This window comes from Serinus canaria, chromosome 3, assembly GCF_022539315.1.
Source record: "Serinus canaria isolate serCan28SL12 chromosome 3, serCan2020, whole genome shotgun sequence".
Taxonomy (NCBI): domain Eukaryota; kingdom Metazoa; phylum Chordata; class Aves; order Passeriformes; family Fringillidae; genus Serinus; species Serinus canaria.
In genome coordinates this window covers 41,818,243-41,841,379 of record NC_066316.1, presented here as the reverse complement: position 1 = coordinate 41,841,379, position 23,137 = coordinate 41,818,243, and the positions used below count along the sequence as shown (strand labels likewise).

Genomic DNA, 23,137 nt, shown 5'->3' with positions numbered 1-23,137 from the left:
GAGAGCAGGCTGCACACTCAACTTCTCAGCAAACATACCCACTGCACAACACCCAGAACGATTTAAGAAAAAGTTCAGGTGGAACTTCAGGCAGCCCCTGCTTGTTGTCCTACAGTCTCTGGTCTTCTCTCTTGGATGGGTCCCCACTGGTCACGTTCTTCCCCCTGCTTCATTCCCTTTCTAGTCTTCCTTGCTGAGCAACACATCAGGAAAAAAATAGGAAACCCAAGTGAATTTAAATGCTTTTCCCTTACTTAACTGGTTTGCAGAATTAAGTAATTAGAGAGCATTTTTAAAAGGTTCATGTACCCTTTCCCATTTTTTCTGTTCTGATTACCAACCTCAGAGTTCACAGATTCAGAATAAGGAATGGATAAAAGACGGAAAGTTTCAAAACGTGCTGTAACCTATCAGCACTTACAACATAGTTTACAAGTCTTAAGAAGGTCAAAAGCATCATTATTTTGGGCAGGGTAAATCACATATGTAAGGAGAAAATGCAGTGAAAGAAAGTTCTTTTGCTCTGCTGTGCAAAAGACTCTGCTCTCATTCAAACTGCAATCAAGGCCCATAAAAAAATATCCCATTACTCTTGACAGGCCCAGGTGTTACCCTATGTATAACCCAAATTGCATGGCTTGTAAAAAAACCTTGTGCAGAACTAATCCAGCTGATTTTGAAATTAATGCAACTTCATTAACAGCTTGGCAGACCCCAGTACTCCCAAATCAGGAACAGGAGTGGTAGAAGTATCAGTTCAAGAATTTAGAAGTAATTTTATTGTCTTCTTTGAGAAAAAATTTAACAATTTATAGCCACCCATGAGAATAACACATTAAGCATATTATATGCATATTCAAAGGTAAGAAAAATCAATCTAGAAACTTTTTTTTTGGCCATTGGGAAGTACCTTCTCCTCCAATGTATGGTACAGCCTTCAAAACCCAAGGTTTAAAAAGCCAATTAATTCCTTTTTCCTAAGTCCAGGCAATTAGAAGCTGTTTTATATTCCTGACCAGTTACCTTTGCAAAAGTGCACAACATGATTTTTGGGTCTTATTTAGAGAACATAAAAAAATGCTGACAGAAGCTTTTCGTCAGAAAATACTCATCCATCAAAAAAATCATGACATCTTTATGGAAAGTGTCAATTAATGAAACATGACAGACAATTAAAACAATTTCTCATCTCTTTCAATGTGTAGGGAGCATTATAAAGAGCTAAAAAATAAAAAAGGCAAGAAAACAAAAAATGATGTTTTAATATTTCACAAGTGAATATTTTTCAGAATTTCTGTTCACACTAAGTTTCCTCATGCAACCTTTGGAAGCACTGGAGCTTATCTGGCTTGCCAGAATATCAGTCTTCATATCGGCTCTATGCTTAATGGCCTGGAAATGGACATCAGACCATCCTCAAACCATAGCTGGTTTGACAGCATTACAACAAGCCTGTCAAGACAGCTTGAAGTAAGTTCATTTAACACTTCTTTTCTGAGTTTTATTCCAGTTTATTTCACAGACCACTCTCCTGTAGGAACTGGGTGGCAAGCATCCAGGTTTTTAGGATATTATGCTCCATGTTTTTGTTCATCTTCATTAGAAAAAGCTACCAAAGCTTCAGTGACAGGCCTACTTTGCTAAGTCAAAGGCATCATCCTAATATATACCAACTGTGGTTCTGACCAGAATTTTGGGTGAGTAGATGTCTGCATCTGTTATTTTGGCAGACAAATCTTAGCTTCCTTTAGAGACTGCCTTACACAAGAATTCAATGATGAGAAGAATCAGCAAGAATAAATGATGAAAACATAATCCATACTGTAACATTGCTTGGAGTTGAAAGCCAACTTAGGAGGAGGCAATAAAAAAAGTCAACAACTCACAGGCAGACACTCTTGGCTTAGAAAGAAGAAACTGGACATAGTCCTTCCAAATATGGGTTGTTTTTTTTTTTTGTAGACTGTAAGGGCTCACTCTCAGCAGCCCATGCTTCTGGGAAAGTTTTTGCAAGGTCACCTTTAAAGAAACTTACTTTGCACCTTTGCGTGGGCACTCAGTAGCAGCACTTCTGCTCTACATTTAGTTTCAGTAAGTCTATTCCAAGCTATTTAGCAAAGTGTGATTTGCCTGCACTCTTCCAACCTTATAAATAATCCTTTGACAATGCCTCCACGGCTGCACGGAATAACTGTAGTCAAAAAATTGTTCCAAACAGCTTTTCTGAAAGGCGCCTTTCTCCTCCCTCCCTGGCATTAAAAAGGATTGTTTTCTTCACTGCGTCAGCAATAAAGCAATCCACAGACTGCAGTCTGACTTTTATCCATAGAGAGCATTAAGAGCTGTCTCTAGACGCAATCCAAGGACAAATGAAAGTGGACTGAAAACCAGCACAGAGCTGCTCCATGCTGACTCTGGTCTTAAGAGTCCCTGGCCTCCACAGCAAGCAGCACTGAGTTAATTATAAATTAAACAGAGAACTTATTTAGAAAATCAAACAGTAAAATTAAGAAGTATTTAGCAAAATAAGGATCTTCCTGCAATTCAGCTTGTTTCTGCGCTGTCTGGATCCAGTGATCCAGACTGTCATTCAGCTTTTTAAAGCATTATAGGAAAATCCTTGAGCGTTTAGTGTAGCAGGTCAGTCTGGCATAGGTCAGGGATGTGTGATGCACTGTTCCACCAAACACAAGACAGTCTCTTCCCCTGATGTGATAGTGACCTTCCACAGCCTAGGGTGATAACGAAGGCACCTTGCCCATTCCTCCTCCATGCTGCCATGTGCTGGCAGTTCAGCCTGCAAAAGGTGAAGAACTTCAATGGGGCATCGAGACTGGGAAACCAAGGGTAAATAATTTTGGCCATCACTCAGTAGATTACCTTGTCTGATAGGACACTGTAGAAGAACAACTAAATTTTGGGGCATTTTCAAGAGACCAAGCAGGCAAGACTTACACTTTTCTCATTGATCAAATGTATGTTGTATTACCAACAGCACTGGTCTGAGAATGAGAGCACACCAGATATGTTGTGGCAGTCTTCCATGGAAGTGTAACTTGTCATAGATTTAAGCCACGGTAAAAAACTGTTTAATTAAGAGAGTATTTCTTTGTGTTTACCATCGTGCTTTAAAGCTACAAAGCTTTCAAGCTGTGACAAGTACAAAGAATAAACAGCCCACTGCAGCTGATGTTGACACCTTTAATTACATACTTAATTTCTGTGGTGAGATCCTGCAATCTACCAATCACCACTTTTCTAACATCCAACAGAACCTCGTAAAACACTGGCACAAGATCTTAAGGTTAAAATAATTTCCAAAAGCCAAAGGCCTTTAAGCAGCTGAGTCAATGCTGAAGTAGTACCCTGTTGTGTCAGTTTGCATAATTCTTTGCACCATTATTTGGCTTTGGGACTACATATGTTCCTCCCCAGGGGAATTCCTGCTGCAGCAGCTTCCATGGCAATATTCTGTTGTGCTTTTTTGCCACTGAAGTTTTCTATTAACATTTTACTGCACTGCTTCTGGCAGCCCAGCTGACACTGGGCATATCTAGCAGATTACAGATGACCATCAATGTGCTGACTTCATACACCACCTGTAATACAGCTTTTAGTAGATCACATAGCAGCTACACATCTGTCTGTGGGCACAGCTGTGCACATTTACAAAATAACTGTACAAAGCAGAATGGATAGTTTTATGTCAGCATAACTCCCATTACCAGCAGGGTGACCTTCATAACTAAATCCCAGAAGATTGCTTTGGGATGGTTCCATGCTGGGGACTCCTCTCCTGCAGGTGCAATCCCACCATCCCATCTTTCTGTCCCAGCCTCCTGGTCTGTTCTAGTAAATACTGGTGACAAATACCATTACTCCCATGCAACCTGCTCCTTTCCAGAAATTTCAAGTAAAAATCCACCTTAAACATCAGCAATATCTGACGTGAGGACCCTGCCTTGAAAGGTAGGGCTTTTGTGTTTGAAGGTGGGAAAATAGCCTGACATGTTTTCCAAGCAAATCATCAGAATATTTAATTTATCTTTTTTAAATAAAAGTCAACAAGTCAATATAAATGACCTAACTAATAACTGAAAACCTCCACATCAACTCCCACCTTTTACATACCACACACACATAAGCCATTGAAAAATGAACCTCCAGTTTTTGAGTAAGTCTCACAAAGAAATGGCTTTCTGTTTTGTTAAAAAATTAGTTATTTAAGAAAAAAAGAAAAAAAAGAATGCAGCAACCAAAAATCCAGACAGTTCAGTAAAGCACTGGACACAACCTTATAATGCACAAACATTAATTTCAGTACAGAACCTCCTAATGATTCATCTCTATCTCACATGAGCTAAGGTAGCTACAGTACTGGTCTCTGCAATTACTTCCCAGCAGCAACAGGCTCTTCCTGGAGAAGACAGGGAGTAGTTGTTAGAGTAAGCATGTACTCTCCAAAGTATTCAATGCTACTTCTCACAAAGAGATGTGAGCACCTACTGCAGCACCCACTTGGGAGAGGGTGATGCTGCAGGGCAATGCTGCAGCTCTGCTAGAAGAGCTCAAAATCTGGAATCTACCAAGGAGGCTGGTGACAGGGGCTGCAAGGGGATAATATTCAGGCTTTTCCAAACCTTTTTCTTTTAGGTTGTACCAGCCTTCCTTGGATTTTACTGCTCTCTGTAGAAAGTGTGCACTTGGATTTTTAGGTGAGTTTCATCAACTGCCCAGTAAGAAAAGCCTTCTCTGCTGTCATCACCCCAGATTAAGAGGCAAATGAGCTCTCATCACTCCATACTGCATCTACACTTACAGACCTACTTTTAAATTGTAATGCCCTCGCTTCATATTTTCCATGTTCCTCTCCAACACCCTCAAAAATCTTGGGACAATCCATATGTTCTCTGCATTAGGCTTAGAGGCAGATGAAAATCTTAATATTTTATTGGGACACCTAAGATGCAAAGTGGAGGTCACGTATTTGAAATCCTTGCTAGGGTCAGGACTTCTTATGCATGCACAATATCACTTAGTGTGCTTTTTGTTTTCTTTTTGATCTTTTATTCATGCCCCTGTTGTTAGACTATCTTTTTCCATCCTTGTTCTGCCTGCCCTAAGAAGTGACCAGTGCTGCAGGCTGTCTGAACATCTCAACTCAAAATAGGCAAGCAGTTGGAAAGTTCAATAAATGACTTCTATATACCATGTACATCAATATCCCTAATCCTCTTCCCACATGCAGGCTACATGACACACTCCACAGCACTCCAAGTGCACAGGCTTCCTAATAACACTTATAAACCCACAACTTGCCAGTTTTAATAAGTCTGTGCACTTCTTGAACAATTAAGAATGGATTTAAAAAGGCAGCCACCTGTGGAAAAGATGGGATTTATTACTTGCACTGCCTGTGTTAACTTCAGGGTGACACAAATGTGTTTACAAGCCACTGTATCTCCAGAAAGGTTTTCAGGGAGTTGCATTTACAGAGAGCAAGCCAGAAACACAACTCAGAGCTAAACAGCTCATAGAGTCGGAGTGGGATCCTCAGTGGCACAGCACTGCTCACTCTCAGCAGCAGCAGCAGCAGTCCCTCAGCACCACTCCCACTGTGGTACCTCTGCCCAGGTACCACGTGCACCCTGCGGAACTGCTCGGCTCCCAGCAGTTCCCACTGCAGTCCACGCCACGCTGCGCAGCTGGCGGGAGCAGGTGCAGCAGGAACCAGGCCACAGAACTAGGCTGGCAAAGAAAAGCATTGTGTACTTTTCCCCCACAGCCTTTCAGGCAAGATGCTTGGTCATTGTGGAGCCAAAGTCCACCTCTTCAAACGCAGGCTTAAATGCTGTATTCTGAGATCAGGCAGGGAAAAGACTGGAGGTCACCAGACAGGTTACTAGCAGCCATCCAGAACATCAGATCATAGCTACACTTAGAGGTCAACTTGTCCAGGCTTCTTGGGGGCTGCCAACATATGAACCAATAAAAGCTGAAAGATCTCATAAAAATTTATGTAAGAACATAGTTTAGGTTATAGAAGGAGAAAGGAGCTTGTATTTCTCCTCTTGGACCTAGTAGCAAGAAAGATTTCATACAGCAGAGGTTTTCAAAGAACTTCATGGTGTGTTCATATTTTAAAAGAAAAGGGAGCCTCCCACTTCCTAAGCTTTCTGAACCTAACTGCTAAAGTTGGTTTTATACTATAGACAGATTTGCTCCTTTACAGGGCCCTTCCAGTTCCTCATCCATTTGTTACTATGTTCACAAAGCTCTCATTGAAACAACATTTCTTTCCATTAATTCTTTATGTTGACTGCCTCATAAAATTAACTAAGAGATCTATTGTGAAATTCCATTTGCTTCTTCCATTACCTTTGATACAGCTCCTTTCCTGCTCATTGTGAATGGCCCTGAATAGGCAGCATTTTACCTTTCACATCAGGAATTTTTACATGCCTCCCTTAAGGTCCAGATTCTATAACTCCCATTGATGTTTTTAGTGGGGGGATAAAAAAAGCCTTCAGATTATTATTAGCAAAACTGGGCCTGGAGTTTTTATAGCCTTGTGTGAGAAAACCTCAAGCCTACTAAGCAAGCTAGAATGTTATTTATTTGGGAGGAGAGCGAAGACAGAGAAAGCAGGTGAACATACGGCTTTTCATCACAGCTACATCTGGATCTGGTAGCATCCCTGGCAGGAGGATTCAAACCACTTCATAGAAATTCTCTTTCTGAACTGAACTGAAACAGCTTGGCAGAGCTGGACACAAATGACCACAGTCCTCCTTGCCAAGATCCAGGCACCATCTGCTTGGTGGTCATACATGAACTTTTATCAGCATCCTTACATAGGCCTTAGCACAGTGCTTTCCACCATAGGATGCTGCACAAGACAATCTACTGGGACAATCTATAGCAGGAAGAAAACATTTTTCTCTGTTGTTAACAAATAAATTATTTTAAAAAATTAAATAGTGTTATTTCATCTTTATCTCATCCTGGTTTAAATTCTGGTTTTGTGTATGCTTTATAATGTACATAGTGTATTAGTACAGTAGTGCAGGTATATAATCTACAAATAAATAAATAAACATAGATTGGGGGTACCTGTTGAAAAAACTTCCACTGATAGGGGTGAATGATCAAAAATGATTGGGGAACACTGTTCTAAAGCCAGTAACTGCACTTAGGACTAAAGCAGCCTAGCAGATCCAGTTCACCCTCTTTTTAGCAGAGAGCTGAACATGTGCTCAAATCCTATAAGCTTCAGCTGATCTACTTGTAGGTTCTATATCAATACAAAAAGGAGTAATTTTCCTTTGTCCTTTAAGAAAACTGTCTTCTTGTAAGAACAGGGGAGTGGTGGTGTCAGTCAGAGGCCCTTCTGCATTGCTATAACACTTCTCATGTCACTAAAGAAACACGTATCATTCAGGTCATATGTCACACAACACTAAGGTAGTACCACCTATTCACATACTTAAATGCATCTCTGGATTCAAAGAATAATGCACTATATTTACATCCCTTGACACTCCCTTTGAATTTTAATTTGTGTCACTTGCAAATCAAAAGGAGGTGAAAGAGTCTTGTATTTTTCTCTAACAGAAATAGGTTTCCAGAGCAGACACTTATTTTGCAGTCAGCCACACAAATTATTAATCCTCAAAGCAAGACTAAGGCTGCAATATGTGTCAGGGCAGGAAAAAAGGTGTATGTCTTTTACTATGAAAATTCTTTGTAGTCTTTGTAGCCACTTTGTCCTCCCTCCTGGGCCTTATCACCACCATAGATTTTGCTAGCTCTTTGCAAACCTTAGCAAGCAAATTGGAACTCATGTTCTTCAGGAAGCATGGATTTTTCCTTTTGATCAAGGGATTTAATGTTAATTCCTACCACAGGCACATCTGATACCAAACTTTCCACTGTTTTGACAATATGAAGCAAACATGTTGTACTTTCAATAAACATCAAAAGGGATGTCTTCTGAGAAATTTTTGAAGCTATGGTTTGACAACAGTAACCTCTTCTAGGGTCTTTTCACTCCAGCCCAGCAGAAACTATTTGAGGCAGATACTTAACTTTAAACTATGGTGATCAAATTATCTTAGGCATCAGTGCAACAGTACCCTGAAGTACCCATGTTTCTGAAGTGAAATTAAGCATACTTCTTCTAGGCTGGGATTGCTCCAAACAAATGACTTAACGGTATAAGTATTACAATGTCAAGTGATGCAGTCCATAAAAAAAAACATAAATAAAACACAGAAATCACTACAAAAGAATGAATATTGGCAAGTATAGTACAGAGTCCTTGAAGACACAGCAAAACAGGTACTTAACTCAGTCTAGAAAAAGCTCTTTTTTCTACTTGAGTTAAAAAACTTGCTTACTTTCTCCTCCCTGTTCTAAATTACAAACAAGGTAGCTAACAATGGCTCTCTACAGCAGTAGTCAGAGAAAGAAAAACTTGAATTAGATCTTTGTGTCTTCTTTCTTTCGGAAGCATTCAAGATCCACCAGTATGTAGAACATTGAGTTCAGCCAGCCTCAATGAGGAAAAAAAAAGCAACAGCTACCCCAAAACTGCTTATAAAATTGTAACATTTTGCTTTCTTTATAGAAAATATCACTTGATTGTGGTCACATCCTCCTGCCTCTAGAACCAAGGTCTGGCAAATAAGGACTACAGGGTACGAGTCACAAAGTGAGTGAAGAACCAGACACAGGAAACACAATCCCAACTCCTGCCAACACAGGTGATCGAGAAGGGAGAATATTTCTTAAAAGCTAGCTATAAAGAATTGGGCCCATTACTCGGGGCATTACCCTCTAAAACTGCACTGGTCTCTTCTATTCGGCAGCAAGAGCACAGATGCATTCACAACTCAGACACAATAAAATGCTAACTCAAAACTCCATGCGAGGGCAGCTGACACTCCTGAAGTGCAACCTTCATCCAAAAAGAAGACTGAATAATCATGGGCTACCCAAACCCATATAAACTATCAGATCTGAACTGAATAATCATGGGATAACCAAACCCATATGAACTATCAGATCTGAACTTGCATTCCTGCCAGCTTTTTAATGCTGCGTTAGATGCTGTGGTGGGTGTGACAGTTCACATATTGTAGGTCCCACAAAAGCAGATCTGGAGCATCAGCTGTAGCAAACTGGGTGAGCAATGTGGTCAAGAGCACGTGGCCATAATTCTGTTACGTTAGAAGTACCAGCTTTTATCTTTATGTGACACTATGAGGCAAGAATAGGCAGAGTCTGGTTTCACTTGACCTCACATCTCAACATCAACTGCTTTTTCATCACAGGTGATGCTGTTGGAGCCTACAGGCTCTTCTCACTGCAAATGTGCTATCTAATAAGGATTGAACTCAAGTGAGCCATCTTTCAGCAAGGGCAATTCAAAAGGCTGTCACCCCATCAGCTATCTTCCCATAAGTTAGGTAAGAACTCAGTATTTGGCTTTACCTTCTTGTCCCACAAGAATGGACATTGAGCAGAGCCAAATTGTACAAAGCCTGGCTTACTTAGAAGCAAAATCTGATGAACTTCTGCCCCTGACTACCTGCAATTTTAACAAGAACAGTGGAGACATGGTATCCTGCAGAGCCCAGAGAATAAAAAAAAAATGGAAGTTTCGTAATGACTAAGAACAAGATGTTAAAATTGGAAGTATTGGTAGAATCTATGTTAAGATATAAGAGAAAGGTTCATTTTTATGACAGGAGATTTTAGAAAGCAAAATACAATTAGAGAAACTAAATGCTGCAGCACAGAAGGGCAGGTTAGAAAGAGGTTATAGTACAGATTAAAAGGGTTCAGTACAAACTGAAAGCTTAAAAGTAAAGTTTTGAGCAGCTTTTTTTACACTTATTTCTTGTTCCTTTTCTGATTAAAGTATAGTGCTGAAGGATTCTCTCTTTAGCTGCCCATTTCAGCTTAAAAAAAAAGAATCCCATCACCCTTTTATCTTGGGAAGAAAGCTGACATTAGAGCAATTGGCAGTGCACTGCTCAATGTCAAGCTGCTCCAGGTCAGTACTCAGACCCCTTCTAAGTCAACCTTTCAGCAAAAGACCTGAAGAAAAGGCATGGTTTTTATTTTAACATCTTGCTCACTCTCCTGCAATATATATCCATAAAATGCTATCAAATGTTTCTGCTTCATCATATGATACAAGTGGCTGCTTTTAGAAAAAAACTAATGCTCACTTAGTTTCTTTTCATTGATTCAGGGAGAGATAGTCAGCAGCCAAAAAAAAAAAAAAAGAAAAAAAAAAGAGAGAGCTAAAAACTACTATAATCTCAACAACAGCATCACATTAACAGTGTCAATTCCATTTCATATTTCTAGAACCATTTCATATTCAGTACCCACTTTGACAGTACCAACTCAAAAATATCCATAGCTGACTATCTTACACGCATCTGTCCCCAGAAAGCAGTGGGGTGCCTGCACTACTATTTGCACTCAACATAGTTCAATGTATTTTGAATTTACTCAAGTCTAGTGGGATTACAGGTTTTGGTACTGCTGGCTGAACTCACACCCCTCTTAACCAGAAACAGCCATGGCTTGTACAGAAAGGCATTATTTCATTTTTTTACCAGGACCATGGAATTAGAACCAATTTTATGGTTCTAATGGTTCTAATTAGAACCAATTCTATGGTTCTAATTAGAACCAATTTTATGGTTTCAAAACACTATCAGAAAATACCGGGCTGATCATCCTACTGGATAGTAACTGAATTTATTTGCCATAATAAATCTTAAAAACCCATACTGAAAGTTTTTTTCTCTAATTTTCTGCTGAAATCAGACACAACCTCTTATTCTGCAGAAAAATGATACACAACTGACTTCTAGAACAGTCACTTTATGGACAGCATAAAGCAGGTTATTGGTTATCTTTATTGGAGATAGTGACAAGTACCTTTGAACAAGGAACTGTAAGACCTTACTTGGACACCTGTGCAATTTGTCAACAAAGAGTTGATCCTACACTGGAAAAGGCAGAGAACTACTACTAGAAGTAGGAGTGTATTCTTCAAAGGAAATGTTGTGAAGTTTCTTATTTTTAGCTTTGGGAAAAAAAATAAACAAGCAAAAAGACAAAAAGTAATAGAGGAAAAAAACACAAGAAAGCTAAACAGCAAATCTCTTTAAATATGCTTGAGGTAAATATCAGGAAAAAAGAAGATGCATGTGCCAAAAACTAGTCTTTGAAGATGAAACAATTTTGCAATGTTTACAAAGAAGTGAAGGAACAACCTTCTGATGCCCAGTCCATGAACTGAAGAAACATGCAGTAGACATTGTGTTGTTCTTTCTTGCCAGGACACCTGTTACATAACATCAGTTATTGCAGGTGTCTGCACCATAACCTAGCCAAGCCTCTTCCAGACCTGCACTTGTCTTCCTCCATGTATTTATCCTTATGGTCTACAGTGCTGGGATTTAGTTGCAAGGAAGCTCTTTATACTTCAAGAAATGTCATGAACAGAGATAAGTACAAACCCAAGTATCACTGGATGATGCACTGCCTTCAGAGTGTAGCATTTCTAATCTCACAAATTTTTGGGTAGTGTCACATCAGACATCCCTAACATAAGTAAATTAGTGTTTTGAACATAAAGGAGTCTCAGAGTAAGTAATTTGAGTAGAGATAAGAGATTCATGGACACACAACTTATTACCATAGAAGTGAGTGTGTAAACAACACCCTAAGTAACCATCAAGTCTGCCTGGGCCACTTTCTGGGACAAAGGGAAGGAGGGAGTTTGTCCTTAACAGACCAGGCAGCCTTCTGCAAGCACACAGCTCTTTCCCACAAGCTGCACAACCTTTTCCCCCCTCCAAAAGTTGACATGGAGGATGCAAGTAGCAAGTTTTTCACATAACACTCCAGCATTTAACTTACCACTAAGCAGCTTGCTAGTTTATCTTAGCCAATCTAAAACAAAGGAAAAGAGTGCTGGAAGGGACCTTAGGAAGTCCTTCAGTCCAAGGCCTCTATCCCCATTCAGCACACATACTGGGTGTCAGTCTTTTACAAAAGATATAACAGGTTAATGACACTTGCTTTTAGGTTTTCAGTGATGCATTTGTCTTCTGCACCACTGCACTGTCTGAGAGTTTCTATCATGTCTGATTCAATTATCCATCAATTTATACCCATTATTCCTCATATTTAGTTTTCAGAGCAGGTAAGGCAGATAATTCCTTTTCCTATAATAGCTCTTTTACTTACCCATATGGCCCTTTGGCTTAAAACCAGAATACTAAAAGGCAGCCAAGTTAGTAGATTTTCTGCTTCTGTCCTTTCTCTTCATATTTAACTACGTGCTTCTCACCTGGCTTGACAACCCAGACTCTCTCTTAAGTGGCAAAACAGTGTCATTTCAAGTCTTGTACACTCCATTTGGATGTCTGCCTTTTCACAACAGCATGACACTGAGTCACATTTGTCTGGTGTTCAGCTTCAACCACCAGTTCCTTTTCCACCTAGACAGTTCTTCCCCTCCATTTTCCACTTCTGCTGTTAGCGCTGCCTTCACACTAAGCATTCCCCTCTTGTGCCATGCCATTGTGTTTCTTTCCTGCACCAGACTATTTCAGGCTGTCAACAGCCTTGGAAATTCTCAGCTTGCTCTTCAGTGTACATGCAATAACTCTCAGCTTCATGTTATCTAAAGGTTTAATAAACAAACTTAAGAAGTCCAGCTCCATTCAGGAATGCACTTTCAGGTTCATATTTATTAAAAATAAAAAATAAAATTAAGTAAAATTAAATAAAAATAAAAGTAAAAATGCCCCATCAGAATATTTAAGCTTTTGACACATCTTTATGCCACACATATTTGGAGATGCTAGGCCACACCTATCCAATCCAAATAGAGACAAACAGGCATTTTCAGTAATAACAATTTTAGTGAAAATACCTGATGGGAATTGAATGGTATTTATCCAATCAGATATTTCTTCATCTGCCTGCTTCGCCCCACTATATATTATAATGTCTGTAGGATTTGTTGCAACAGATCTAGTGTAATGCAAAGCACAATGTGAAACTCAGAGCCAGTACTGCAGAGATGGTTCCCACCCAAATAATTTGCCTCCAGCTCATTGCAGAAAACAAAGCAGTAAAGTGTCATGGAACACAGTGACCATGGGGGGCCTCCACAAGGATCAGCTGATTCCTGGCTTTCCACAACTGCTCCACGCACTACAACCCCCACAGGTTTGTTTCACACACAAGACAAAAACACTGAAGGTAATCTGAACCCAAAGAACGTGCAAGGCACCCATGAAACACGGGTAATGACCAGACAGCACTATCTCCCAGTCACTCTGTGACTCCCAGTGCCATTCCACTGTGGCAGCAGCCAGCCTCTCCATCGTTGGCTACCAACAGCCTGCAGGGACATAGTACAGAGAATCCACAGCCACTGGGAAGTGGGCTGGAAGAACAATTCAACTGAGCACTGACAAATTTCTTTCTGAATGTGTTTTTCGTGGAAGAGCCATTACAGAAAGTTGTGGCTTTTGCCAAGGAGCTTGTTTCAAGGGGCTGCTGCCAGTGCCCCAGTGTCACCACCATGCCTGACTGGCCTTGCCTGGCCCTCCTGGCCCAGTGCTCCATGACAGCTTACCAGGGCCATCAGTCCCCACCCCAGCTGGGCCAGACTCCAGCTGGGCACAGCCCTGCCCTGCCATGGGCCCACACCCTGAGCCAGCCTCACCCCACTGCCTGGGGCTGCCTCAGTGCCCTTGTCTGCAACTGTCCTGGCTGGGTGGCAGGACAGCCCTGGCTGTGAGACTCCAGGGGCACAGTGGCAGGGGGCTGCTGTAGAGGTTGGACAATCTCTTAGACCATCTCTCACATCAGTTTAACTGTGAGTCATTACCCTGTAGTACAGAAGCAGATGAAGAAAGGCCTTTTTTGAGAGGTCATTCTTTATTCATCAACTACAACCTCATCAAGTGGAAAGACCAAGATGTCATCTATCCTAAAATCCATTGCTCTTTCCCAAGGGGGAAGGTTTCTGATACACTTGAAGTCATATCCTTAAAAGAAAAAAATGAAACTACTTGCCACAATGTTAGCACCATGAAAATAGCTACAGATCACTCAAATGCAGTCAAAATCTTAGAGCTTAATTTCTTTTAATCTCAGAGTCAGTGACAAGAGGGAATTAATGCAGATCTCCAAGTATAAACCTTCAAACACTGTATTCTTCCTCATCTCAAAACAACCACTAACTACATAAAAGGACAAGTTTATGAGTAAGGAATAACTACAATGGCCAAAAAATGAGAAAGACTTCAGTTTAAGGAGGTCTTCTCATCTAGTGATCCTTTTCAAAAATACAGTCCAGAAGGTTATAAGCCCTTTCAAAGGCTAAATAATATTTTATCCACATATGTATTTAATACATATATAATATTATATAATAATATCCACATATGTATTTATATCCATAACGCAACATATCCAGCAAGACAGATGTAAGAGCATCCCACATTTTTCAAGATAATCCTGGGAATCCCTTGCCCCAAACCAAAGGTGGCTCATTTTCAGTTGGCTGCTGTAGCACAAGGTTTATGAAGCACCACCCTCACCTCTGGGGAGGGAGTTGCCATCCTATAAGTGCTCAAAACACCTATGAATATGGCACTGGAGAATGTGATTTAGTTGTGAACATTGTGGTGGTGCTGGATTGACAGTTGGACTTGATGATCTTAAAAGTCTTTTCCAACCTTAATGATTCTGTGAATCCAAATGCGTAAGTTTCAATACAAGCAGTTTTCCTGGGCATGAACTGACAAGATTACCATAGTCCAAGCCCTCTGCCAATAGGGTGCATCCAGCAGCAGACAGCACCATAACATCAATGGGAAGAGTCACACACCCAGAGCTACATGCTGACCCCAGCACTGCACACCTACAGGTGCCCCCTACTCAGAAGTTAATCACCTTTAATCTACCTTTCCAAAAAATGCAGAGATGACTACATGCACTGGATAGGCAGACTTTCCACATAAGTGAAATTTTGTAAGCAAATTAAAAAAACAAGAAAATATTCTCATTTTTTTCTTGAATTTCATTTTTCATACACACCCACCTCCCTGCCATATGTAATCAGAAATGAATCACAGTTATAACAGCAGTTGCTTTAAATCTTTTTTGCTTTTTCTTCACTAGAAATAACACCTTCATTTGAGCCCACTGGTGGGCTTGCAGTATCTTATATGTCAGTCCAATAATCTTCCTGTCCAACACACAGTTAATTGCCCTCCTCCATACAAACACATACATAGTATTCTTCCTCTGTGTATCCCTGTCCAACATGATTTTGGCAGCCTTACAGTGTGCCTCATTGACTACACTTCAACTTGCCCAGTTTTCGGGTGCTCAGTTACAGCTTTGTATTGCTTGCTGAATAGAAGTTGCTTGGTTTTGTTCTTTGTCCTTAATACCACGTATGGTTTGTCAATACAGGTCATGTGAATCCCTCATGTTATTCAAGAAAGCAGAATCAAAAGCATGTTTTCTATCATGTTACATGAATACCAGTTGTCTTCACAGAAAATAAGGACATAGTGCAAGAGTAATTTATACAGACACAAAATCAGCTGTGGAGCTTTCCAAGCCTATTCTCCTGCAGTCAATCAAGTCAATCAAGTCAATCAAGGAATCTGCCTTAATTTTTAAATTACCCTCTCAGGTATGACTTCATTCATTTTCACAGAGTGACTGGTTAACATCCTGTTCTTTAAAGAAATTAAGCGGGAGCTTGGATAAGCTCCTAGAAATAATGTCTTGCTACAAGGAACTGAGATGTCAAATGATAGTATCCTCATGCATTTGTCTTAGCCATGCATTCCTTTTGAGTCCATCTGTTCTGTTTTCTAATAACATGCACAATTTTTGGCAGTACTTGAAAGAATGAGGTATTCCAGTGATTATTAACTCTAGTCAGGATGTGTGACTGTATCCATGATTACCTTCCCTTTTAGAAATAGAAGGTATTTCCAAACTGCTAAATCCATCTACTCCAAAATTTCTGAAGCTTCAGCACAGGAGGGAAGCAAAACTGTTATATGAACACTAACATGTAAGAGATATTTCCAGTTTCTTTTAAATCTAGGGCATCCAGGAAAACTTCCTGTGACTTAGCAGCCAATGCAGAGCTTGCAAGTCAACTCAACCATTAGCATCCCCATTAGATTGAGCAGAGAGGCTGATTTCCTCTCTAGGCTGACTTAAAGGTATACAGACAGACATGAAAACTGTTTGCTGTCCTGTTTCTGAGATGTGGACTGCAGGACACTAGTAGCTGTCAGAACTGATCTATTTTAAATGACCCCATCAGTACCTACAAGGAGAAAACACTCATTTTATGCAGTAACAGATCTACGAGCAAATAGGCTTTTTCTCTGTAAAAGGCTAGGCAAGTGTCTATGGAAAAGACCTTAACCTGCAGTGCTTACAGATTTTCCTGTCTCAAGTACTGATTAAAACAGATTCTCTTTATAAAAGCAGAGGAAAAAAAAGCGTGGTTCTTTTTTCCTGTACAGTCTGTCTATCTAAATACCAGGTTATTCCCCAGATGTATGTTTAAGGCAAAGGTATGAGCAAAAGAGACAAGGGAACATGGCAAGATAGGTAAGCTGCACTAAATTTTTTAATCAATAAGGCTGTCATATGCACTTTGCTCTCTTCAGTGACAATGGAAGCAGGAAAATGTGTTCTAAAGCCATTAAAACCTCCTGAAAAGCACATCTGGATTTTGTAAGGTGTATGAGCTATTAAGCCTTTGCACAATTCACTTAGTTAGCACAACTTCAAGACTTTACGTCCTCCTGTAAAGGCTTTGCAAAGTAGTAATGTACATCTTTGAGATGAATTTATCATATCTTCCTGAAAGTGTTGTGATACTGTCATTGTAAGTAACTTCTACATGGAACGCAAGAGCAGATTATATAAATATGCATTCTTTCCCAACATTTTCCATGGTTATGCAAGTCAAAAGCAGCTAAGTTCTCTGATGACATAAATAAGAACAAAGCATATCAGCATCACTTTATCCACTTAGAGTCAGAAAATTTGGGCCAGATATTTCTGAAGCAGAATCTGACATAAGTGACTAAGTAGCCTTCATACTTTTTTTCTCTAGAACTTTCAAATATTGATATCAATCTAGTAAGATGAAAGCCTTCAGATTCTTTTCAGAATTTGAACCAAGAGCTCCTGCACTGTTAGGTGGTACCATGTATACAGCCCTCTTTTATGGCCCAGCCTGACTCAAGAGCTCTTCCTCCAGGCTCCTTACTGATGGAATGCTGCCTTCCCATCTGAGTGACCATGCTCTTGGGAACAGAAAATACTAGAAACTACTTTAAATATTTGCTTAAACTTCTTCAGGGTGACAAGACTCCTGAACATGGTCTTAGCAGCTCCTTCCTGAGAGCATTCTGTTATACAGCAGCATGTTCTTCAAAGATGGCAACTCACTGCTTCAGAGAAACACCCTGGAAATTCATAAAAGCTATTTTCACTGTCTAAATGCAATTCAAAGAGGATCTGCTATGCTCTTTCAGCATGGAACATTCTTAATATTTTGTCTTTAGGTCTAGGCTTAAGAAGAGGGCTTGGAAGGCATAGAAAATGAAGGCACAGTAACATTAAATGTTGAAGTCCTCAAAGATAGAAGCAATAACTTTTGCTCAGATTTCCCTGCTATTGCTGCCACCCTAAAACATAACTCTAACATAGCATCCTAACAGTAAGAAATGCTCTTACATCTGAGGTCATATTTTCTGGTTGCTGAACTACATGGATATAGGACACATTGGATCCTAGGAAGAAAACATCAGCTACCCCAAATCAGGAAAATCCAGCTGCAGCAATACCAGGATATTCACACATCCAAAGACCCCAAAAAAACAAGAGCAGAAGCAACAGTGCCTCTGTGTATCATACAACAGTTCCTGGCAAGATTATTGAGCTAGCAAGGGAAAGCACCACTCAGAGCCACCCCACTCCTAAAGAAAGGAAGAGCATGCCAATTAAGTCTGAGTCAGGAGTGACCAGAAATTAAGGGCTTATCTTGAGTTACTGGCATATACTGGCTTGTAATAGTGGTTGCTTGCTCTCTCTCTCTCTCCTTATCAATTATGCTATCCCTATCCCAGCAGCAATTCATTCTCTTATTCTTTCTACACTCTACAACTAGGTCAAAACAGCTTGGATCCAGCATTTGATCATGGATGACATCTTTTTAAACACACACGTTGACCTACCCATGGATCTGCTGTAGCCAGGCGCTCTTTGTGAAGGAAAAGCATGTCAGCAACTAATCCAAGACCCCATTTCCATTAACTACATTCCAGTACCTCAGAACTTATATTACTGCCTTGATGTTTGTGACAGACACTTGTTTCCTCAAACTGATTTCATTAGAATTATACAGTGCTACAAGTAACCAGTTTAAAAATCAGGGTATCGAATCATGTGGTTGAGAACTTTCTCACCCACTAAAAGAGTGATTTGCAAAATAGTTTAACAGGAAACAACACAAAGTGGCAGCAAGCCATCTGTTCTAACCTCTATGTTAAAGTTAACAGCTATTTTGGATTTCAACAAAGGAAGTCACCTAAAGCTATTAACATTGTAGTGTTTTGGTTTTTTTTTTCCCAGGGAATCTAAGCACCAAGTACTTTTATTAAATGGAAAAGGGACAACCGGAAGTGGAGATCCTAAAAGAAGAGGCAGAAAACAAAAAGTCTGGGACACAAACAGCACTGTGTTGCATAGCTATGTCAGTCATTTATCTCTGGGCACAGAAGTTAAGCCAGACCTTTCCCAGTTTGTCAGAACCTGCACACAAGCAAGGCAGCACCACCACACATACATGCAGTGACTGACTGCATACTGAGGACACACTCAACCATCTACCATACTGCCAGCAGCTTCCAGCATAACTGGGTCTCAGGTGTATTTCTGGGATGAAGTATCAGTTAGCCTGTCTGTGCTCAAGATTAATTCTAGAGATGGATACAATGCTTTTTAAAGACCTAAGTTTAATATTGAGGCTGGGAAGGCAAAGTAGTAAGCAATCTATTGAAAAGAAAAAAGGGAAGTGATAGTATTTTCTACTTGTAGTTAAAAGGCCACAATATTTATAAGTGGCTCTATTTTTTCTCTTGGGAGCTTCAGCTCACTCAGTAACTAACTCAAACTTTTTCCTCCTCCACACACTCCCTTTCATGAAGGGGCAGTCTCCCAAACCAAAGAGCTTGACACTAGGTTTGACCCTACTCTGATTCGAGAATTTATCTCCAGCATCAATGAGGCTGAAGTCTCATGAGACATTTGTCTCCTGGTATCAGATGATGTCAAGTATTGCTCCTAAGCAAACCTTGAGATTTTGACCAAAAGGCCATACTCTAAAGTTTTGGCACTAACCAAAGGTAATTTTTATCTTGGTCTCATGTAAACTTATTCCCTTTAATCTCAGAACCTAGAAAGAAAGGATCTTACATCCAACACATTTGAAATGAGAATACAGTTTTCTTGTTGCTCTATATAACTCTGTATTTCTTGCCTGTATTCCATAAGGGGCTGAAAGACATGCTGTCACTGCAAGGCATCTCAGTAGAGACCTTTTCCTCAACAAGTATAGATACAAACTTTTGTGTCAGAACGGTGTCCAATGAAGCAACAATGGTGCCAGCATAAGTACACTCAGCATGACTCTGACGATGATATCTGCAAGGCCTAAAGCCAGTCAATGTACAAGCTAGATTTATAAGAACCCAGTTATATACAATGCAGTAGTTTCCACAGGTTGGAATTTGAGTAGTTAAAAATAAAAATATCACAGATGGTACATGTTTCCCACATATCAAATCATGACACTACCTGAACTTCTGCCAAACCAAATCACCATTCTATGAAGAGCACCATCTATCATCATCATCACCATCAACACAACTAAAGGGCAGAAGAAACCTCTCCTGCATCTATTAGTGGGAGGAAATATTCACAGCAATATCTATACACCTTCCTCAAGGGACATCTGCATTGTTCCTGTCAACCATAAATCTGACTCCTTTAGTCCAAAGGAAACAAGAATTCCTGAATTAATAGATCATCCAAATCCTTTCCAAACCAGTATTAAAGATCTAATCCCAGTTCTGCCTGTGTTAAAAAGGATATTTCTATAAAGCAATGATAAGAAATTATAAGCCATCAAAGGCAGATAACCTAAATGAAAATCAATGCTGAAATATCATCACATCATGAAGCTCATAGTCCAGAATGTCATCCTAGGTATGCTTATGAATAAGAACCTTCACTAGAACTCAGAAGATTTTTTACAGAGGCACATAACAGTGATTTTTAAGCATTTTACAAGGTTCAGCTATTTATAGAAGCAAACATAGCCCCTATTTGCACATTTGTCAGAAGCACAACTGAACTTTCTCTGGGCTCCAGCGCTAGCTCCACCTTCCTCCGAAACCAACCAAAGCTGCTTCCTCAGATAGGTTCCTGCCTACCCCACTGCACAGATTTCAGCACACTACACTGAGTGCAGCAACACTCTGGCATTTACTTTTAACAGCCAAATGAAGGAATAAACACTACTGAAAAAAAGGAAAGAGAAGCAACCTTCAGACTGTCAACTCAATTGACAGCAATCATCCTATCCTATTCTGAGATGCACATGTTGAAGTTCACATCCTAGCTTTTCATAACCATTAACCTGTTCTTGCAATGCCTTGCTGCTCTGCTACACGGTCAGCTTGGCTGTCGAGGCCTGCAGATCTGTTATATGTTATAATGGCTCCCTCGGCAAGCCAGCCGTGTAACTTGCCACACAAGCCACTCCACGGAGATCTCCGCGCTGTGCACTGCTGCCGTAGGTTCCGCTGTGTCATTTCACCACTCTCTTGATATTCCCTCTGGCCAAAAGCCATGCCAGGCGGGTTAAGTTTAAGGACGGCTGCATAGAAAACCTTGCAGCCAGGGGGAATCCCAGTCCCAATCCCGGAACCGTAGTGCACAGCGCAGGGCAGGTGACCAGCGGCTTTCCCCACCTGAGTGTGAGTGCGGACGAGGAGCCAGCCGCACACCGGAGCGGAGCCACAGCGGGGGCCTGGACACCCACCCTGCTCGGGTGTCATTCCGCGGGGCACCCTGCGCTGCCGGCGCTCGGGGCACCCCCACAGCCCCGCCGGGGAGGGGATGCCTGTGACTAAGCACACGCGGCCTCTCCTCGCCCTCCCGCTCACCGCCTCAGCCGGGCTCTCTAGCACCGGCGCGCCCGGCCCTGGGCACCAGCGGCCGGACAGCGGGGCCGCTCCCGGAAAGGGGCCGGGCAGGAGTGACCGGCCGTGCTCCCACCGCGAGACCCGGCGCCGGGCAGCAACCCAAGCGGCAGCCGGGCCCGTGTACGGGTTTCTCTCCCGTGGCTGCGCCGCTCCGCGCACCCCCCCGCCGGCATCCCCCCGGCCGCCCGGGCCCGCCGCCCCCGGCAGCCCGTTCTCCTCGTACCGCTGCCATCCTTGAAATGAGGGGGTGGGACGTCTCGCAGCGACCGGGTCCATCCCCCCCTCTCCGCTTCCTCCTCCTCCTCCTCCTCCTCCATAGGGCCGGGGCCGCCCGGGACGGCGCTGCCGCCGCAGACCTGCCGCTGCCGCCGCCGCTCCGCCGGGGTGGCCGCCGCCCGGGGAGTGCGGCGCCGGGCCGCCCTGCTCCGCGGGCTCGACACCGCCAGGCGCCCCTGGTCTTCCTCGTCGTCGTCCTCGTCCTGGGAAGAGGCGGCGGAGCGGGAGTCGGCCGAGGTGCTGTAGAAGGGGTTCCCGCTGCTGTCCTGGCCCGACTCCCCGAAGACGTCGTCGGAGATCTGCAGGCTCTCGTAGCGGGATCGGGCCGCCTCCAGCAGCGATATCGCCTTCCTGCGCGCCGGCCCGCCGCCGCCCTCCGCCATCATCTCGGCCGCCGCCAGCAGCCGCCCGCGCTCCCCTCGGCCCGGCTCGGCCGGGTCCTGCGGCCGCAGGCAGCAGCCCAGCAGCAGGAGCGGCTCGGGCACGGCGGCGGGCAGGCAGCGAGTAGGGGAAGCCTCACCGCCGCCGCCACCGGGGCTGAGCCCTGCCTCCCGCTCCCGCCCGCACCACCCGCCCCTGTGTGTGTGCAGGGACATGGGGGGAAGGAGCCAGCTCAACATCTCCAAGTACCACATCCAGCCAATTGCCGCGGCACTCCGCGCTCGGGAGGTGGGGTTATATGGGCGCCGCGGGCCAGCGCGGGCCGCCCCCCACCCGCCCCCCGCCCGCCTCCGCTCCGCCCATTTAAAACCACAGCGCCGGCTATCGCGGGGCCGTCGCTGCTCCCCGACGCCGGGAGGGGGTCTCTAAGCCCAGCACCGCTCCCGCTCCCCGTCCTGGCCACGGGCCTGGCCCTTGGTCCCAACCGCCATCCCGGCCCCCGAGCCTGGCCCCCGAGCCTGGCCGGAGCTGTTCGCCGCCGCGGTGCTGAAGCGGCGCAGGACAGTCAGGAGCGCTGGCCTCGCTGCCTGCGGGTCCCTCAGTAGCGCCCGCCGTGCGGGGAGAGGGTGAAGAGCTCCGAGAGGGCTGGAGAAGAGCGCCGAGGCGTTAACCCGCTGGGTCCGAGCCCCGACAGCATGGCCGGGCCACACAGTTCGTCATGCAGGACGGCTGTGAGCAGTGGGGACCGTCATGTCGCTGCCCCAAAGTAGGACGCAGAGCTCCAGCGCCGGGGCAGCCCGGGAAGGAAAGTGGGGAAGGTGCTGGAGCACGGGCTGTGGGACACCTGGCAGGCCCTACCACCCGGCTGGGGCTCCGTGCACACTTTGACTGGCCTTAGGGGACACACATGTGCTCCTGCCTGTCCAGCTTTCTGCCGGTGTGGGGCTGAGCACCTCCAGCGCACACTTTGGTTTCTCAAGTGAGTACAGAGCGAAGTAACCATTCTTCCAAAATCGCCACCGATTTAGAAGCAATATCGTGGCACAAGAAAGGGAGAAGTGAAAACACCCGTGCCCTGACTGGGTTAGTTAAACATGATTCCAAAGCATCCC

The 23,137-nt window shown here is 43.0% G+C and overlaps 1 protein-coding gene across 1 annotated transcript in view; it reads right to left on the bottom strand.

Annotated features, from left to right (window-relative positions):
- PGBD5 (piggyBac transposable element derived 5) overlaps positions 1–22,042 on the bottom strand; it is a 67,532-nt gene extending 45,490 nt beyond the window's left edge. The window contains exon 1 of the mRNA XM_009092833.4: positions 21,592–22,042. Within this exon, the coding sequence (XP_009091081.2) occupies positions 21,592–22,030 (439 nt within the window). The 5' untranslated portion in view covers positions 22,031–22,042. The remainder of the gene's footprint in view (positions 1–21,591) is intronic.
- Between the last annotated feature and the right edge of the window lie 1,095 nt (positions 22,043–23,137).